This window comes from Phragmites australis, chromosome 20 (assembly GCF_958298935.1).
Source record: "Phragmites australis chromosome 20, lpPhrAust1.1, whole genome shotgun sequence".
Taxonomy (NCBI): domain Eukaryota; kingdom Viridiplantae; phylum Streptophyta; class Magnoliopsida; order Poales; family Poaceae; genus Phragmites; species Phragmites australis.
Window position 1 is genome coordinate 3,446,833 of NC_084940.1, and position 15,442 is coordinate 3,462,274.

The 15,442-nt window shown below is 42.4% G+C and overlaps 3 protein-coding genes across 3 annotated transcripts; all 3 read left to right on the forward strand.

Annotated features, from left to right (window-relative positions):
* Positions 1 to 1,885: 1,885 nt before the first annotated feature.
* Positions 1,886 to 4,777, forward strand: LOC133902253 (proteasome subunit beta type-1). The gene is made up of 7 exons (XM_062343867.1): positions 1,886 to 2,081; positions 2,180 to 2,287; positions 3,546 to 3,627; positions 3,785 to 3,914; positions 4,000 to 4,142; positions 4,313 to 4,399; positions 4,487 to 4,777. The coding sequence occupies exons 1-7, from the start codon at positions 2,041 to 2,043 to the stop codon at positions 4,559 to 4,561; spliced, it is 666 nt and encodes a 221-aa protein (XP_062199851.1). The 5' UTR covers positions 1,886 to 2,040; the 3' UTR covers positions 4,562 to 4,777.
* Positions 4,778 to 5,249: 472 nt separating this feature from the next.
* LOC133902361 (ribulose-phosphate 3-epimerase, cytoplasmic isoform) lies at positions 5,250 to 8,847 on the forward strand. Its single transcript, XM_062343950.1, has 8 exons — positions 5,250 to 5,492; positions 6,130 to 6,134; positions 7,085 to 7,147; positions 7,235 to 7,341; positions 7,409 to 7,506; positions 8,172 to 8,264; positions 8,362 to 8,403; positions 8,516 to 8,847. The coding sequence occupies exons 1-8, from the start codon at positions 5,373 to 5,375 to the stop codon at positions 8,669 to 8,671; spliced, it is 684 nt and encodes a 227-aa protein (XP_062199934.1). The 5' UTR covers positions 5,250 to 5,372; the 3' UTR covers positions 8,672 to 8,847.
* Positions 8,848 to 10,108: 1,261 nt separating this feature from the next.
* Positions 10,109 to 15,225, forward strand: LOC133902359 (uridine/cytidine kinase UKL1, chloroplastic-like). The gene is made up of 14 exons (XM_062343948.1): positions 10,109 to 10,498; positions 10,605 to 10,696; positions 11,123 to 11,192; positions 11,317 to 11,435; positions 12,068 to 12,164; positions 12,278 to 12,357; positions 12,516 to 12,710; positions 12,802 to 12,885; positions 12,984 to 13,044; positions 13,365 to 13,425; positions 13,941 to 14,034; positions 14,135 to 14,207; positions 14,620 to 14,702; positions 14,788 to 15,225. Exons 1-14 carry the CDS (start codon positions 10,267 to 10,269, stop codon positions 14,932 to 14,934), a joined length of 1,488 nt encoding a protein of 495 aa, XP_062199932.1. The 5' UTR covers positions 10,109 to 10,266; the 3' UTR covers positions 14,935 to 15,225.
* The last annotated feature ends 217 nt before the right edge of the window (positions 15,226 to 15,442 follow it).

Genomic DNA, 15,442 nt, shown 5'->3' on the forward strand with positions numbered 1-15,442 from the left:
TTATGTAAGTACCATGTTTCTCCAAAGCCTAAGATACCTGATTGGCTGATCATCATTCATATCCAGTGTCACTTCATCAAGCAAGGACATCAAAACCTGCCCGCTTCTGTCCTGATTTGCAGATAAAGTCTTTCTAAAGTGTATATGCCAACCCTCCTCCGTTTTAATATCAGCCACCTTACCTTCAGGCACCACAAAACACAAACTGATACTTGATTCAGAAAGATAGATCATACCGTCATCTTATCATCATTGAATTAATCAAAAGATATAGAAGAGATTACATTACATCAGACAACCAAGTGTTGTAATCTACCAACATGACTCGTCGATGGTTTTACTTTAGCATGGAGCTTCAACAGACAGATAGTTGTTTACTGCACCAGGTCTAGGTCCTCACCATCACCAAAATCTGAACCTGCCATGTTGACACTAGTACATCCTGAAACACAAAAAGGAATGACACAAAAATTTCTTCAGCAATCACGCAGTATCACGGGCATAAGATCTAAAGGGGGTCACGAATGTCTCGCACACGTCGGCAAAGGAGGTGGCGGCGAAGGCGTTATGTGCATGCACGGAGCAGGAGGAGCAGGTAGACGCTTTCTCCCAACTCCGGCACCTGAGGAGGAGTCGACGAGTAGAGGAGGCGGTCACGATGGTGGCGGTAGCGCTAGGTTGTGAGAGTCGCGAGGCGAGACGGTGAGAAAACGAAGTTGCGGGCTCTTGCGGGTCATTGCGGACTTGTGCTTTTGTCCAATGGGCTTGGCATGCCGACAGCGTTAGACTGCAAAGAAATTGTAGGGACAGCTATGCGGGCTTGTAGAAGAACCCACCCTGTCTGCAAGCCTAACTAGACCCGTATCCAGATCCGATACGAAGCCATGCGCATGAAGAAATCTAGTCCATCTCAATTAGGGATGACCACAGATCGGGTGCGGACGAAGTAGATCTATACCGAATCTGAGATCCAAACCGGGTTATTTTGACCCATGCCCGTAAAGAGCTACGGACAGAATATTATATTCATGCCCGTCAAGTACCTGATACGAAGAAATGAACACAATTTAAACTATTAGAGAGATCATGTTTTGAAATTCATTAGCTTTGCACATAGTAGCTGCATGTTCTTCTCATCATCATTCGTGCACAAAACCTTGAGCAAGTGTGTCATTGGAAGCTTTCTCTCAACAATATGACAAGCAAAATGATAATATATAACAATATTGATGATTAGTTGTTTTAAGTTCATAGTCTGATAGAGGGAGGCAAAATCATAACACAGTCGTAGATCAAATAAACATTATAATCAGAACTTTTCTCTACAAAAAATTAGACCGTCATAAAAAAAAGGAAAAAATTATTAAGAAAAATCAAGCTGTTGGGATGTGCTTCAGAGCTATAATGTGAGTACCTCTGGACGGATCGTAAAACCCACCTCTGGATAGATTGTAAAACCCATATCTAATATGTAGTTTCATAGGTATCCGACCCACCATACTTGGGGATGAAATATTAAACCTGTGTCTACACCTATCAGGCATAATACCCGGTTAAGATTGCCGTCCCTGTCGGTGTCGGCCCAAGGAGAAGTTTCTAATCAGCGCGCGAGCGTGCGTTGAGTTGCTTGCGCCTCCGATAGGACAGCAACTTTTCATTTTTGAAATTTTTTTCAGAAATTTGATTGCAAAATTTTTCTGAGCAAATTTTTTATTAACTTTTTAAAAAACTTTTCTTATTAACTTTCTTAAATAACTTTTTCGAAAAACTTTTTAAAAACAAAACGACACCAAAACAAAAAAGTTTCTAAAACTAAAAGCGAAGGAAGCTGTCTGAAAAGTTACTGGTTCCCTTCTCGCGCGCGTGCGTGAAATAGCCACGTCCGGCCCAAGGCCCGCAAAGCTTCGCATCACACTGAGATTAAGGTGGGAGAAACAGAACGCAAGAGGCGTCTACTGCTGCACTCCGCAATTCCGGCGACTCCACCACCACCACCACCACCACCACAACCCGAGCAGCCAGTCCACACCGACCACCGCGATGTCGAGGCGCGGGGACTGGGTCTACGAGAACAACGGCGGGTAGGTGCACTTTCCCCTCCTCCCCCGCCCCTCGGTCACTCGCCCGTCCGCCCGCCCGTCTTCCCCGCTCTCTGACGATGGTCTGTTTGCTTCCGCAGGACCTGCGTGGCCATCGCCGGGGCCGACTACTGCGTCGTCGCCGCAGACACCCGCCTCTCCGTTGGATACAGCATCCTCACGCGCGACCACTCCAAGATCTGCGAGCTGTGAGTCCCCTAACCCTCCTGGGCTTAGGGTTTGTCGATTGGGAGACTCGCGTGGGCCTTTGATGAGGTGCGCAGTCGGATTGTTGGGTGGGAAGGTGTGATTCTTAGCAGGGTTTGGTGCAGCCATTGTTTGATTTAGCTAGGGTTTGGTGTTTGGAGGATTGGGGTTGAATTGGGGAAAAGACCGTACTTTATGGATTCTTTTCTTTTGCGGCAATTACTGGTTAACTTGGTATGATTTCTGTAAATGATATTGTTTGATGAGGTCGCTTTTGTTCTGCGATCTGCAGCCAATCAATTTCCTGACCTAAGCAAGGCTGAGCAGATTGGGTCTTGTGCATAATTCCTAGTGTAAGGTTACCTTATGTTCCTGTGTTTACTCCTGCATTTGTCTTGGAACAGTAATATTAAACACTGCTTTCTGCATCACAAGGGAAATATGCCTTGCTGAAAGAAACTGTCAGTTCCAGCAATTCATTAAGATGCTGTCGTAGGCCAGGAGATGTAAGCATAGCATTTAGGTTTACTCCAATATTGGCCCGCTTTCTGTCCTGAATCTTTTTGTTTTTGGTATTTACAACGAGCTTTGACTTCTTCACCTTTTAAACCACTAACTATTGATCATCTCATAGGGTTGTCTCAGTTGGCTTCCTGTTAACATATTTCACCATGCAAGGCGATTTAGGTCTAGTTGTGTTAAAATCTTTTCAGCAGGCATTGGTGCATAGTTGTGTTTTTGTTGATACACCACGCTAATGTGTCAATATTGGTGGTGTACTTACTTACTGGTTTCTCTTGAGCTGTTTTTGTATTGCTACTAATGTACGCATGGGTTACTGGTTTCCCTTAAGATGGTTGGGGCTCTTTTTATGTGTGCTCAATTCTAATGTGAATTTGTTCCATTTCAACTTTAATGGTGTGAAATATCTTTGTGATGGCTACTGGTTGTTTTTTTACTCTATACTTATTGAATTCGAGAGGTGGTTCTGCAATGTTATCTTGTTGTTTGCCTGAATTCCCATACACACTTACGAAAAACTTAAGGAAGTATAGACAGTGGCAACGGAGTAATTCATTCTGTTTTGTTTGCCAGTCAAGTTATTATCATTATTGCATTGAGGTTCCTATTCCTCAGTGTTCTTTAATCATGCTCTATGACAAAGATTGGTTCTGAGCTGACATTTTTATGCTATTTTTATTTCAGCATGCTGCTCATTCTTAGTGTCCAAACTTAAAAACACTCTCTTCATGTGTATAGGGCTGACAAATGTGTACTAGCTTCCTCTGGCTTTCAAGGTGATATTAAGGCTCTGCACAAGAACCTAGCTGCCAGAGAACTGGTAAACTTCACAACTCCTCTCATCATTACCAACATTCAAATGTTTCTTGTATTCGTATGCAATCCTTCTATTTGTCGATGTCAAGTGGTTATTTGATATCACGCACAATAAACCGCATCAGAACTAATATGTTAAGTTGTCCTTATGTTGTTTATAGCTATACCAGCACCAGCACAATAAAAGGATGAGTTGCCCCGCCATGGCACAGCTCCTCTCCAATACCCTGTACTACAAGCGATTCTTCCCATATTACGCCTTCAATGTGCTTGGCGGGCTTGACAGTGAAGGTGAGATATGGTTTTGCTTTCTTAATTTCATTTCTTGTTTACTGTTGTTGGAGTACTCCAATAAGGATGCCCTGCACTTGCACAGGGAAAGGATGCGTTTTCACTTATGATGCAGTTGGTTCCTATGAGAGGACTGGATACAGTGCGCAAGGAACAGGATCTACTTTGATCATGCCAGTCTTGGACAACCAACTAAAATCACCTAGTCCGCTATTACTCCCTGCAAGAGTAAGCCCTGCACAATTCTACATCCTTTGTGTGTTTCTGACAGATGTTATTGATTGGTTTTGTTCATCGAGCACCTATTTGACCAAATTTGCACTCACACACATAAATGAATGGTGATCAGAAAATAACAATAGCTCCAGAGAACCTAAGAATCTTCTCGATATGTGCAGGATGCTGTCACACCTTTGTCGGAGTCAGAGGCCGTCGATCTAGTTAAGGATGTTTTTGCATCTGCAACTGAGAGAGACATCTACACTGTACGTTGCACTCACCCAGTGCCAAAATTTGACGGTTTGTTTCTTTTTATTCACTGTGCTGATCCACTAAACATGCAAATGATGCAGGGTGATAAGTTGGAGATCGTGATCATTAACAAGGCTGGGACTAAGCGTGAGTACATCGACCTGAGGAAGGACTAAGCCGACGCTTCAGTTGTGCTGCAGCTGCCATTTGCTTCGAACGCCCCTTCTCTGGGAATTTATGTCTAAAGCTGTTACTTCATAGAAACACTCGTGTTTGCTTGCTTCTGTGCTGTACCAGGATTCAGTGAGCTTGTTTTGTTACAACAATTTGCTACTTTGATACTGAGGAGATATTTATTGGCAGAAAGGCTAATTGTTTGAGGTGCACCATAATCAAGCGCTTGATCTGAAATGTCAAGCTTCTGTAGATCTCTTCTGCACGTTAAGGGAAAAAGAAATGCCAATCTAGCCCGACGCATCGTCTCAGAGATTTTTTTTTTCACCATTCTGTAACATCAACAGACAAAAAGTACCAAAGTGACAGAATATGTTTCACATTGGTGGGCTATGTCTGCATTTTTACTAGGGCTAGTTTAAGCTAAAGTTTGAATTAGTTTCTCCTGAAGGAAGTTTTCAAGTAAGTTTAGACTGCTTAGTTCCTGTGGAAAGGGTGACCTTTTCCATTTTCAAACCGGAAAAAAACCACACACAATCGTGCTCTTTACCTCACGCCTGTAGTTGAGTAGAGAAGGGAAAAAAATTCATAGTTAGCCGCCTTGGATTAGCTTTCCTTGCAATTGATAACCCAATGCTGGTTTCTGACATGTGGGCCATAGGCACGACCAGGCCCACCTACCTCCCCCTCTCCCGCACACAGGCGTGAACCAAGCCGCCGACCCGAACAAAACATCGTGTTCCCAGTTCCCACCTCAACTACTGCCACCGAACCTTCACCACCATCGGAGGAAGCAACCAGCGGGGACCGGCCATGGCGGCTGCGGCTGCGAAGATAGCGCCGTCGATGCTGTCGTCGGACTTCGCCAACCTCGCCTCGGAGGCCGAGCGCATGCTCCGCCTCGGCGCCGATTGGCTCCACATGGACATCATGGTACGATCCCCTTCCCCCCTCCAGCCAATCCCATCCCGCCCTTGTCCCTCGCGGGCGCACCAGCGCTGTTTCGAATACGACACTGGCCTCTGATCTGAACAATAGTTTGCTTGGTGCCTAGGGTTGCACTGTATCTGTACGCTATGTGAGGGCAGAATTGAGCTATCGTTGAGTGACTTGCTGTTGGGTTAATTACTATGCGAATTCGGTTCTATGCACTACTATGGCATGTATAATGTCACCGATTTTGTAGGATTTGTTCAGAATTGGTCTTTTGTTGCGTTGATCCTATCCTCAAGTTTACTAGTATATGTTTGCATGAAAAGTTAGCTGAATATAGACGTTCAGAGCAGAAAATCATGCTTGCCTTAATTTCACTTTCCTCCTCATGCTGTCCTCAAGTGTACTAGTGTGCTTACTGCAAGACTGCAAGCCATCCTTTTGTTCATGGTAACCTAGCAACCTAGCAGTTGTGTGCTTGTGTCTTCACTTTAGCTGAATCCTGCTGCCTCTGCTGACGGGCGTTATTTCCCTTTTCTTTTGTACACGGTTTGTAGGAATTCATGATAACATGTATTCATAATTTAAAGGTTATCTTATGCTGACCTCTCCTTTTCTTTTTCATATTTTCATGCAGGATGGGTGAGTTGGTCTCTACTTTCCAATGTGTATAGGATACATCTGTTGTGGTTTGCTACTGAAGTGTCTGATGGTGATAAAGTCCTAGTTGTTCTCGAATCTCTTTCCCCCTTTTAATCTGTTAGCATGATAGTAAGGTCGCTTACCCCAGTTTACATGCCTGAGAGCTACATCTCCTGCCAGATTGTAACTGTTCTTACACCCACGCAGATCCTTCTTGTTCAATTTTTGCCTTCTTCTTGATTACTCTAGATACCTTTCGTATCAGAACATTTTATATGTGCAGAATTTTGCGAGATCTTACTGTGGATTTTCCCTAGAATTAAATGGAGACCTGCACGTCCAAAAGGACATGGACAAGAACCCTGAATGTTATATGGACCAAACTGAAAAAGGAAACACCAGACATTTACTTTTTCTTTCAGCATACTTTTTGGAACGTAGTCCTGTCACTGATAAAAGCATAAGGAGATTTGCAAGTTGCGAATAATGAAAATGAGAGTTTCAGTAAGCATCAATAGTGGACAATTGCCAAGCACTATGATGTTAGCTCAATTGTTGGATTGAGATCAACAACCAACATTCCCTGAGCGTAAAATAGAGAAAACAGGCACCTTTTAGAAGATGGTGAAAAGTTATTTCTTAACATAGTTTGTTCTATGGATGGGACTACACTAGAGCAATTTATTACAAACAAGTGTCACTTCTTCGCCATGCCTCTAGAATCTTTCTTTCTTCACTAGGGAACGTTTTTTTAAAAGTTCTCAAATATCATGTCAAAATTAAGCTATGTCGATGTCTGTCAAAAAGGATTAATTCTCTTTATAAATTTGTTTGAAGGACAAACCTCTTTTTTTTAAAAAAAAAATGATGATAGATCAGTTTTGACATTTATAAAAATAGCTATCTTATAAGGATTTTATTTTAACTTCGCTGGCTGTTTGCAAATGCAGGCACTTCGTTCCTAATCTGACTATTGGGGCTCCAGTGATCCAGAGCTTGAGGAAACACACCAAGTATGGTGGCTTTTCTTGCCTCTATTTTATATGGACGACTTCTGTTTTTATATGCACCCAATGATGCTAACTCTTGTTGGTTTCTAGAGCATATTTGGACTGCCATCTTATGGTCACAAACCCTTCAGATTATGTAGAACAACTAGGAAAGGCTGGCGCCTCAGGGTTCACATTCCATATAGAAGTAGCCAGAGGTAAACACACATCTGTTGGCAAATGGTTTATTATTTTCAGTTTTGCTCATGGAAAAGCTTGACGCAGACAACTGGCAAGAGCTCATCCAAAGCATTAAATCAAAGGGTATGCGGCCTGGTGTATCATTGAGACCAGGTACTGCGGTGGAGGAAGTTTTTCCCCTGGTAACTTCATGCACTCGATACAACTTTTGAAGTTATCATGTTACACGTAGAAAAATAAACCTTTCATACTAGGTCTGGAGTATGAACTATATGGTTTTATTTTCCACATACCATTATTGATAACTGCTCACAGTTGAAGTAGGCTTATATTCATCTACTCTCAGCTTGTACAATTCTTGAGTTTCTGGTCGTCATCTGGGTTTCATAATATTTAGGGTGTAGTTCTAAACTTATGAACCCTTGAAAGTTGTTTTGTGCAATGGTGTTTGTTGATGTATGTGCTGTACGCCTGTACCATTCAAGCGATTATGCCCTTTGCCAACATCTAAACTCTGTTGATCAAATGACCGCTTGACAAGTACATCCTTTTTCCCTTGTTCGGATGTTCATTCATCATTTGTTATGATCAGCAATTCAGCATTGAAAGTAATTGTACTGTGCGGTGCATCTTCAGTCCACACCAACGATCTTTCCCGTGATAAGTGATGTGCTGCTCAAACATGTTTTAATTGATCTTCCTCTACCCTTGTTCGTGCTGACTTTTAATTGCTGATCCTTCTTCACTTATCTTCTCCTGTTTCTCTGAATGTGTAAAACTTATAGACATTTGTTGCCATGGGGTTTTGTGAAGCCATCAGCAGTTTTTTTAATAAGAAATTTTACAGGTGGAAGCGGAAAATCCGGTAGAATTGGTTCTTGTGATGACAGTTGAGCCTGGCTTTGGTGGCCAGAAGTTCATGCCAGAAATGATGGATAAGGTACTTTTGTCACAGTGCCATTTAGTTCTCCTGGTTGTTTATTCAAATTTCCGCTAGAGGACAGTTCTACTCACTTTCTGAAACCTGGATATACTAGGTCCGTACACTGAGAAAGAAGTACCCTTCCCTTGACATCGAGGTACAGTACCATCCATGCTCACGTATTCTGCTTTGTATCCGCTGGCGCCCTTGGGCACTTCTTTTCATCATTTTCTGTTCCATGAAAACAGTTTACGATTTTGTGCTTTCAGGTCGATGGTGGTCTAGGTCCTTCAACCATCGATGTCGCCGCATCTGCCGGGGCCAACTGCATCGTCGCTGGAAGCTCCATATTTGGCGCCGCTGACCCAGGAGATGTCATATCGGTGCTAAGGAAGAGCGTTGAAGGATCTCAGAACAAAAGCTGAATTGTATGCTCTCAGCTGTTTCTGCTGTAAACACTGCACGTCATTCATACGAATCCCCGGATTGCACCAAAAACTGTTGAGCGAGAATAAAATTTGCTCTTGGCACTGTTGCTACTGTCATGTAACTGCATTCCCTTTTGAAAGAAGACGTAAAGCTGAAGTTTCCCTTTTGTAAACAGTCATGTTTTTCTTAACATGCTTTGCTGTGCCGTCAAGAAACGACGAAAGATCTTGCTGGTGCTTGGGCAAGCGGTATGACTGTTTACAATTCCTTCTGGCTATTGTATGTTCCACTATGGAGTTTGGGCCATCTTTTCTTCCTCGATAGCAAACACGAGGGCACCATGAGTGTCAACTATACTTACCACGAATAAGCTTAGTCAAATCAATGTCAGTTTAGAACCTTGATACTATATGTATGTTTGATTGTAATTATATTTGTCACGTTTAAGCTTAGTTAAATTTTTAGCTACATGAGTGGCAAAATTAATAAAAAAAACTGAATGTATGACATGTGAGCTAAGTTAATAAAGTATGATTATAGCAGTTATGATTATCCATTAAACAATTATAAAAAAATATAGCTTGACTTATCATGTTTGGTCATCTCTAATCTATTCCTTTTGTGATTCTCGTTCCCTTTACGAAGGGATTTTCATTCTCTTCATCATTCTAACGGTTTCACTTTGCGGTTCCCGTCATGAAAGGATTTTCAACTCTATTATCTTTAGACCCTCTCTAACGGTTTCCCTTCAGATTCCAGAATCCCTTCACAATAAGATTTTCGTTCCCTTCAGCGCTCCAACGGTTTCCATTCACAGTTCCCGTCACGAAGAGATTCCCAAGGTCATTCCTTCCAGGACGGTATTCTTTCTCCTTTCCCTTTCGTGATTTTCTTCGAAGTAAAGTTGTTGGAGATGAGAGGAAATAAAAGAAATGAGAACGGAAAAAAGAATCGGTAAGGGAATGAAATGAAGAGAATATAGCTGGAGATGATCTTATCCAAGGATTTTTTTTTCATTAATCTTTTGAAGAGAAATCGTTGAAGATAAGGTGAAAATAAAAGAAAAAAAACAGGACGAAAATCAGAAAATAAAATAAAATAAAAATATCTGAAGATGGTCTTAGACTCGTACGTCCGATGTCTCATAGACTAAAGTACCGACCATCTGATGCCTTGTGAATGCTGACAGATACAGGCATGCAGGACACAGAACATAGATGGTGACAATGCTCGTCCTGATCCAGTCTGCAAGGGACCAAGCGAAACGGAGCACTTGCAGACAGACGTGGCGAACCAAGCATCTGCATGTGGCCGTGCGCCTCACGTTCCCCGTCCACACCGAAAAAACGTGCACTTCCCCAGTCACCCGCCCCAGCCCCTCCGTACGCCCAGGCTTCCTGCACCGTTGCTCCCATCGGACCGCGGGCCCACCTGTCACTGTCACAGGCCGCATCCACCCAAGCCCCGCCTCCGCCAAAAGGAAAACGCTGGCGAGAGCGCGTTCGGGTGTGGGTTGATCGAAGGAAGCAGCCCGACCGACCGACCCCAACCCGCGAATCCCGAATCCCGATCGATCGGCCGGCGGCGCGGGATGCCGGAGAAGGCGGTGGACGACGTCATGGAGGCGGCGGTGGGGGCCCACTTCAGCGGCCTCCGCCTCGAGGCGCTCCGCCTCTCCTCCCCCTCCGCCCCCTCCTCCCCTTCCTCCGCCAAGGCCGCCACCGCCGCACACTCCAACGGCGCCGTCTACGCCAACGGGACTGTCGCCGCCGCCGCGGCCGAGCTCGCCTCTCCCTCCGCCGCCCGGCAGCCCTTCGTCATCGGTAGGTCATTCCAGCCCAACCCCCCTCCCCGCTCGCGCGCGCACGGCTCGAGTGTCCGGCTCGGCACCTTCACCTGATTTGAGGATTCTGGTTTGTTTTTCTCAAGGGGTTTCGGGAGGGACGGCGTCCGGTAAGACGACGGTTTGCGACATGATCATCCAGCAGCTGCACGACCACCGCGTCGTGCTCGTCAATCAGGTGTGTGTGGTCACTGTTGCGGCTTCCGCGGTTGGAGTGTTTTGGGTTGAGAGCTTCACCTGCTACTATCTTCTGTTGTTAAATTTTGTTTTGTAATTTACTACTTTTGTATAGTGTGTCCAATTTTTGCAGATCGTCGAAGTTGAAGGTCTGTGATACCAGCCTAGTCATTACTTGGCTAGGGACAGCTACAGTTTGCTGTGAATCTCTATAGGAATGCTAGCAAGTTGATTTTGGTGCACAGTCTTGCATGTTAACTAGCTTATGTAGTCATCATGGTCTGAATTAGTGAATTTCGGTAGCTTTGAAGAGTCCTTAAAACATCAGTTTCCTAACCCGTTTTTTGGGGGCAAATCATTTGTGCAAGCACCTAATGTGGACTTTTGAAGAACCAGTCGAATTCATTTTGCACTTGCGATTTTGCAGGATTCATTCTACCGTGGCCTAACTGCTGAAGAATCTGCACGTGCCCAAGACTACAATTTTGATCACCCTGGTACATGATTTGCCATTTTGATGAAAATGGAAGTACGCTACATCTGTTAGTGATCAGAACTTGAATTAGCGTTTCTTCGTTTCTTCTGCTGAAATGTGAGATGAAATGCTTTCTTTGCTTGCAGATGCATTTGACACCGAACAACTTCTCGAATGCATGGAACAGATGAAACGTGCGCAACCAGTGAATGTACCTATATATGATTTCAAGAAGCACCGACGGTGTTCTGAAACTTTTAGGAAGGTAGTAATCACTTGTCAAGCATGAAAATATTTCCTTCTCTTTTGTGATTTAGAGCTCAAATGATCGGTCCTTTTGAATAACTCTGAAGGACCTCTCTCTCTCTCTCTCTCGTGTTATCTCTGTGTGATTAGATGACCATTTGGCATATTATAATCCACTCGCCAACCATGTTCCTTTGTGTGTTTTTAGCTAGATCCCTTATTATATGCTTCAGAGGGACAATCTGCACTCTGCAGGAAGGCCATGGACTGGTGTCTGGTGGTCTGATTTTTGTTGTTGACATTTTGTGGTTTGTAATTTCCTATCACAGACATTGATATGAATGGACACAATTGCTTCTGAAAGTATAAATTAATAATATTCTGAATTATGAACTAAATAGCTTTAAGTTAGCTGGCATATATAATTAAACTCTTGGACGATCGCGCTATATGTTTCGCTAGATTTATCTTATTTATAATTGTTATATGCCAGTGTTCTGTGTACTAGTTTTGGTTTATATGAGTACCAGTATGCCTCAACAAAGACTTGATTGTTATCTGGAGTGCTGGAAAGTAGAAAACCCGTGTAAGCTGATAAACTTTGCAACCTATTTTCCTAACTAATTGTCTTGTCTAACTTCATTTTGCTAGGTCAATGCATCAGATGTCATCATTTTGGAGGGCATTTTAGTCTTCCATGATCAGAGAGTTCGCAATATGATGGATATGAAAATTTTTGTGGACACAGGTTTCTCATTTTACTGTTACAATAGGGTTGGTTATAACAGTTATGAATTACTTTTTCAAGCTATTAGCTGAAATTTTGTTCACTTCTTTTGGGGCTCATGATGCACCAATAAGATGCTGATATTAGGCTTGCTCGACGAATAAGGCGTGATACAGTTGAAAGAGGTAGAGATATTAGCTCAGTGCTTGACCAGGTAGTTCTACTATTCCGTTTTTTCCTTGTTCCTTTTGTTTTACCTTATGCTCTTATCTGTGTGCTTTACAAAAAGATTCTGTCGTTATGCCCTCTTCACGTTTCCTTTTTCATATAGTTCTGCCCGTATGTAATATGAAATTCTGTTGTCATATGTAGTATGGGAGGTTTGTGAAGCCAGCATTTGATGATTTTGTTCTGCCTTCAAAGAAGTATGCTGATGTGATCATACCACGAGGTGGTGATAACCATGTTGCAGTTGATCTGATTGTTCAACATATCCGTACAAAGCTTGGCCAGCATGACTTGTGCAAAATCTATCCAAATGTTCATGTAGTTCAATCAACTTTTCAGGTAAAGCTAATTATCTTTGTTGATCTTTAAGCTTTATACTGTTATTTTCTGGATTCAGGATTCCTTTTGTCTTTCATGATGAATTTGACAGATCCGTGGAATGCATACTCTGATTCGTGATAGGGACATCACTACACCTGACTTTGTCTTTTATTCTGATCGGTTGATCCGTTTGGTACTACAATTTTTCATATCCTCTATTCCCTTCTTTAACATTGTGGCCAGATTAATTGGTTTAACTGATTTGCTATTATACTGAAACTGCAATGTTAGGTAGTTGAGCATGGTCTGGGGTATTTGCCATTTACAGAAAAGCAGGTTATTACTCCAACAGGTATTTTGCAAATGGCACTGTATGTCTTGTTTCCTCTTAGTTGTTCACCTTTTGATTTATCTTTTCCATGTTAAAGACATTCAGGTTTAGGCTTCCCCGGAATATCTGTTGTAACTGTCTAGAATAGTTTTATGCCATCTTAGCTACAAAAAATTGATTTGGTTAGTATTGCAACCCAAACTAAAAAGCGTGTCGCTGGATGATCCTTTTCATTCCTTATAACGCTGTGTTTTCTGTTAAAAAATTCATTTGGTTTATCCGTCCTTTGAGGAAATATTTTGTGCTGAACATCATCTCATGCCTTATTTGTTTGGGTCCAGGATCGGTTTATATGGGAGTCGACTTCTGCAAGAAGCTCTGTGGAGTGTCTATTGTGCGGAGGTAGCTTTGGAACAAAGTTACTGTCAAGCCCAAAAAGCACTAGCACTAATTTTTCCAGAAGTAATGTATTTTAAGGATGAACGCACTCTGAATTAACTATGGGACATAATAGATAACAACTGAGGATGCACAAGAGTATTTATTATGAGTAGAGTTTTGCATTATGTCTCCTGTTGTTTTTGTCTTGGCATGTAGAGCCTTTGCTTTCTGCATTTGCCCAACCTCTTGCAACATAGTTTTGTAGACCAAACATACTCTTCTTTGCTAGTACTTCATTCCATGTAGGTTTCATACTTTATTACCATGAATCATTATGACTGCGTAGTACTCAATACAGTCATGCCTTGCATGGACAAGCAACCTTTAAGGAATTTCATGGTACCATGCATTATGTCCCTATTTTCCCCATTGGATGTATTATTTTTTTTCGCAGTCAATCCTGTGAACATGTTTTCATATAATTAGTAGCTGTATGGATAAATTTTCAGCAACGCTTATATATCATTTGATTGCAGTGGTGAGAGTATGGAGAACGCGTTGCGTGCTTGCTGTAAAGGAATAAAAATTGGGAAAATTCTAATACATCGTGTTGGAGACAATGGACAGCAGGTAAGCTTCCAGATCTTGTGATAAATGATTTCTTGAAAACTATCTTTATAATGATTGAATTTGACTCCATGACTGACTATGATACACTTTCTGCATCTAGCTCATATATCACAAACTCCCCATGGATATTGCTGAACGACATGTTCTACTTTTGGATCCGGTGCTTGGTACAGGTCGGTTTCGCTTGCTATTCTATTTCTGCTCATTCATTTGTTGGAACTTATGTTAGTTTGTGATGGTAAAAAACATTCCCTTGGAACTATGCATGTGCATCCACAAATCATTTGGACATCATATGAGACATCCTGATACCAAATATCATTCAAGGATAATTAGTCTCCTTTATTGATGTACAATCAAAATGAATCAAGAAACTTGTTCACTGGCTTGTCTGATACTGATAGGAAATACTCTGAATTTTGTAACACCTGACACAATTATGAAGTAACTGGTCGTTCTTTATGCGTTCAAATTAATAATTAAAGTTTGGCGCTACAACTTTTTATGGCCTGAGAAGAAATGTTGTTCGCACAAGTATTTCTCATTTTGCTCGCAATTGACGTGTTTTACCTTATTGTTTTGTAGGTAACTCAGCGAATCAAGCTATTGATCTTCTTATAAGAAAAGGTGTTCCGGAGGACCGAATCATTTTCCTCAATCTCATCTCGGTATATCTCTTTGCGTACTGAACAGTTCAAATTCCCTTTGTCTCTTTATTATAGTTACATAATTCTTGCAACTTTTTGTGTACAGGCTCCTGAAGGGATTCAGTGTGTTTGCAAGCGATTTCCTTTGTTGAAGATTGTAACGTCAGAGATCGATTCTGGGTTGAATGAGGAATTCAGGGTCATTCCAGGACTGGGGGAGTATGGTGATCGCTACTTCGGCACAGACAATTGATCGCGCGTACCTCCCGCTGTTGACGGCTGTGCCATATCTCACTTAATCCCTGGAGAGGGATCGATGATAAATTGGAAGTAACATTTATCTCACTTAATCCCTGGAGAGGGATCGTACAACCTTCGGCCGGAAGTTGGACCGAGGGGGAATGTCGAGAGAAATCGATGTGAACGCAGAGAGCGTGGTGTACATGTGTACACATTTAGCCTTTTTCGAGGCATTAGAAGCTTGTTCAGTACGTGATCGAAGCTTGTCCAGTACCGTGCTGTTATGAAGGTATTTGTTTCTATATTTCTGTTGCTGCGCCCCGGATGAACGCGCTCTCGTCGCGTAGGAAAAGGAACAACCAAACGTGAGTAAGGTGCCATGCAGCTACGTACTTGCGTGACAAAAGTTGTTCTAAACAAACAAACTCAGCTAGGTGCAAGTGATCTAATCAGACACCAGATATCATATATAATGGCGAGTTCGTAAACTCGGAATCTACCTTTTGTACCCAGTTTTCCAG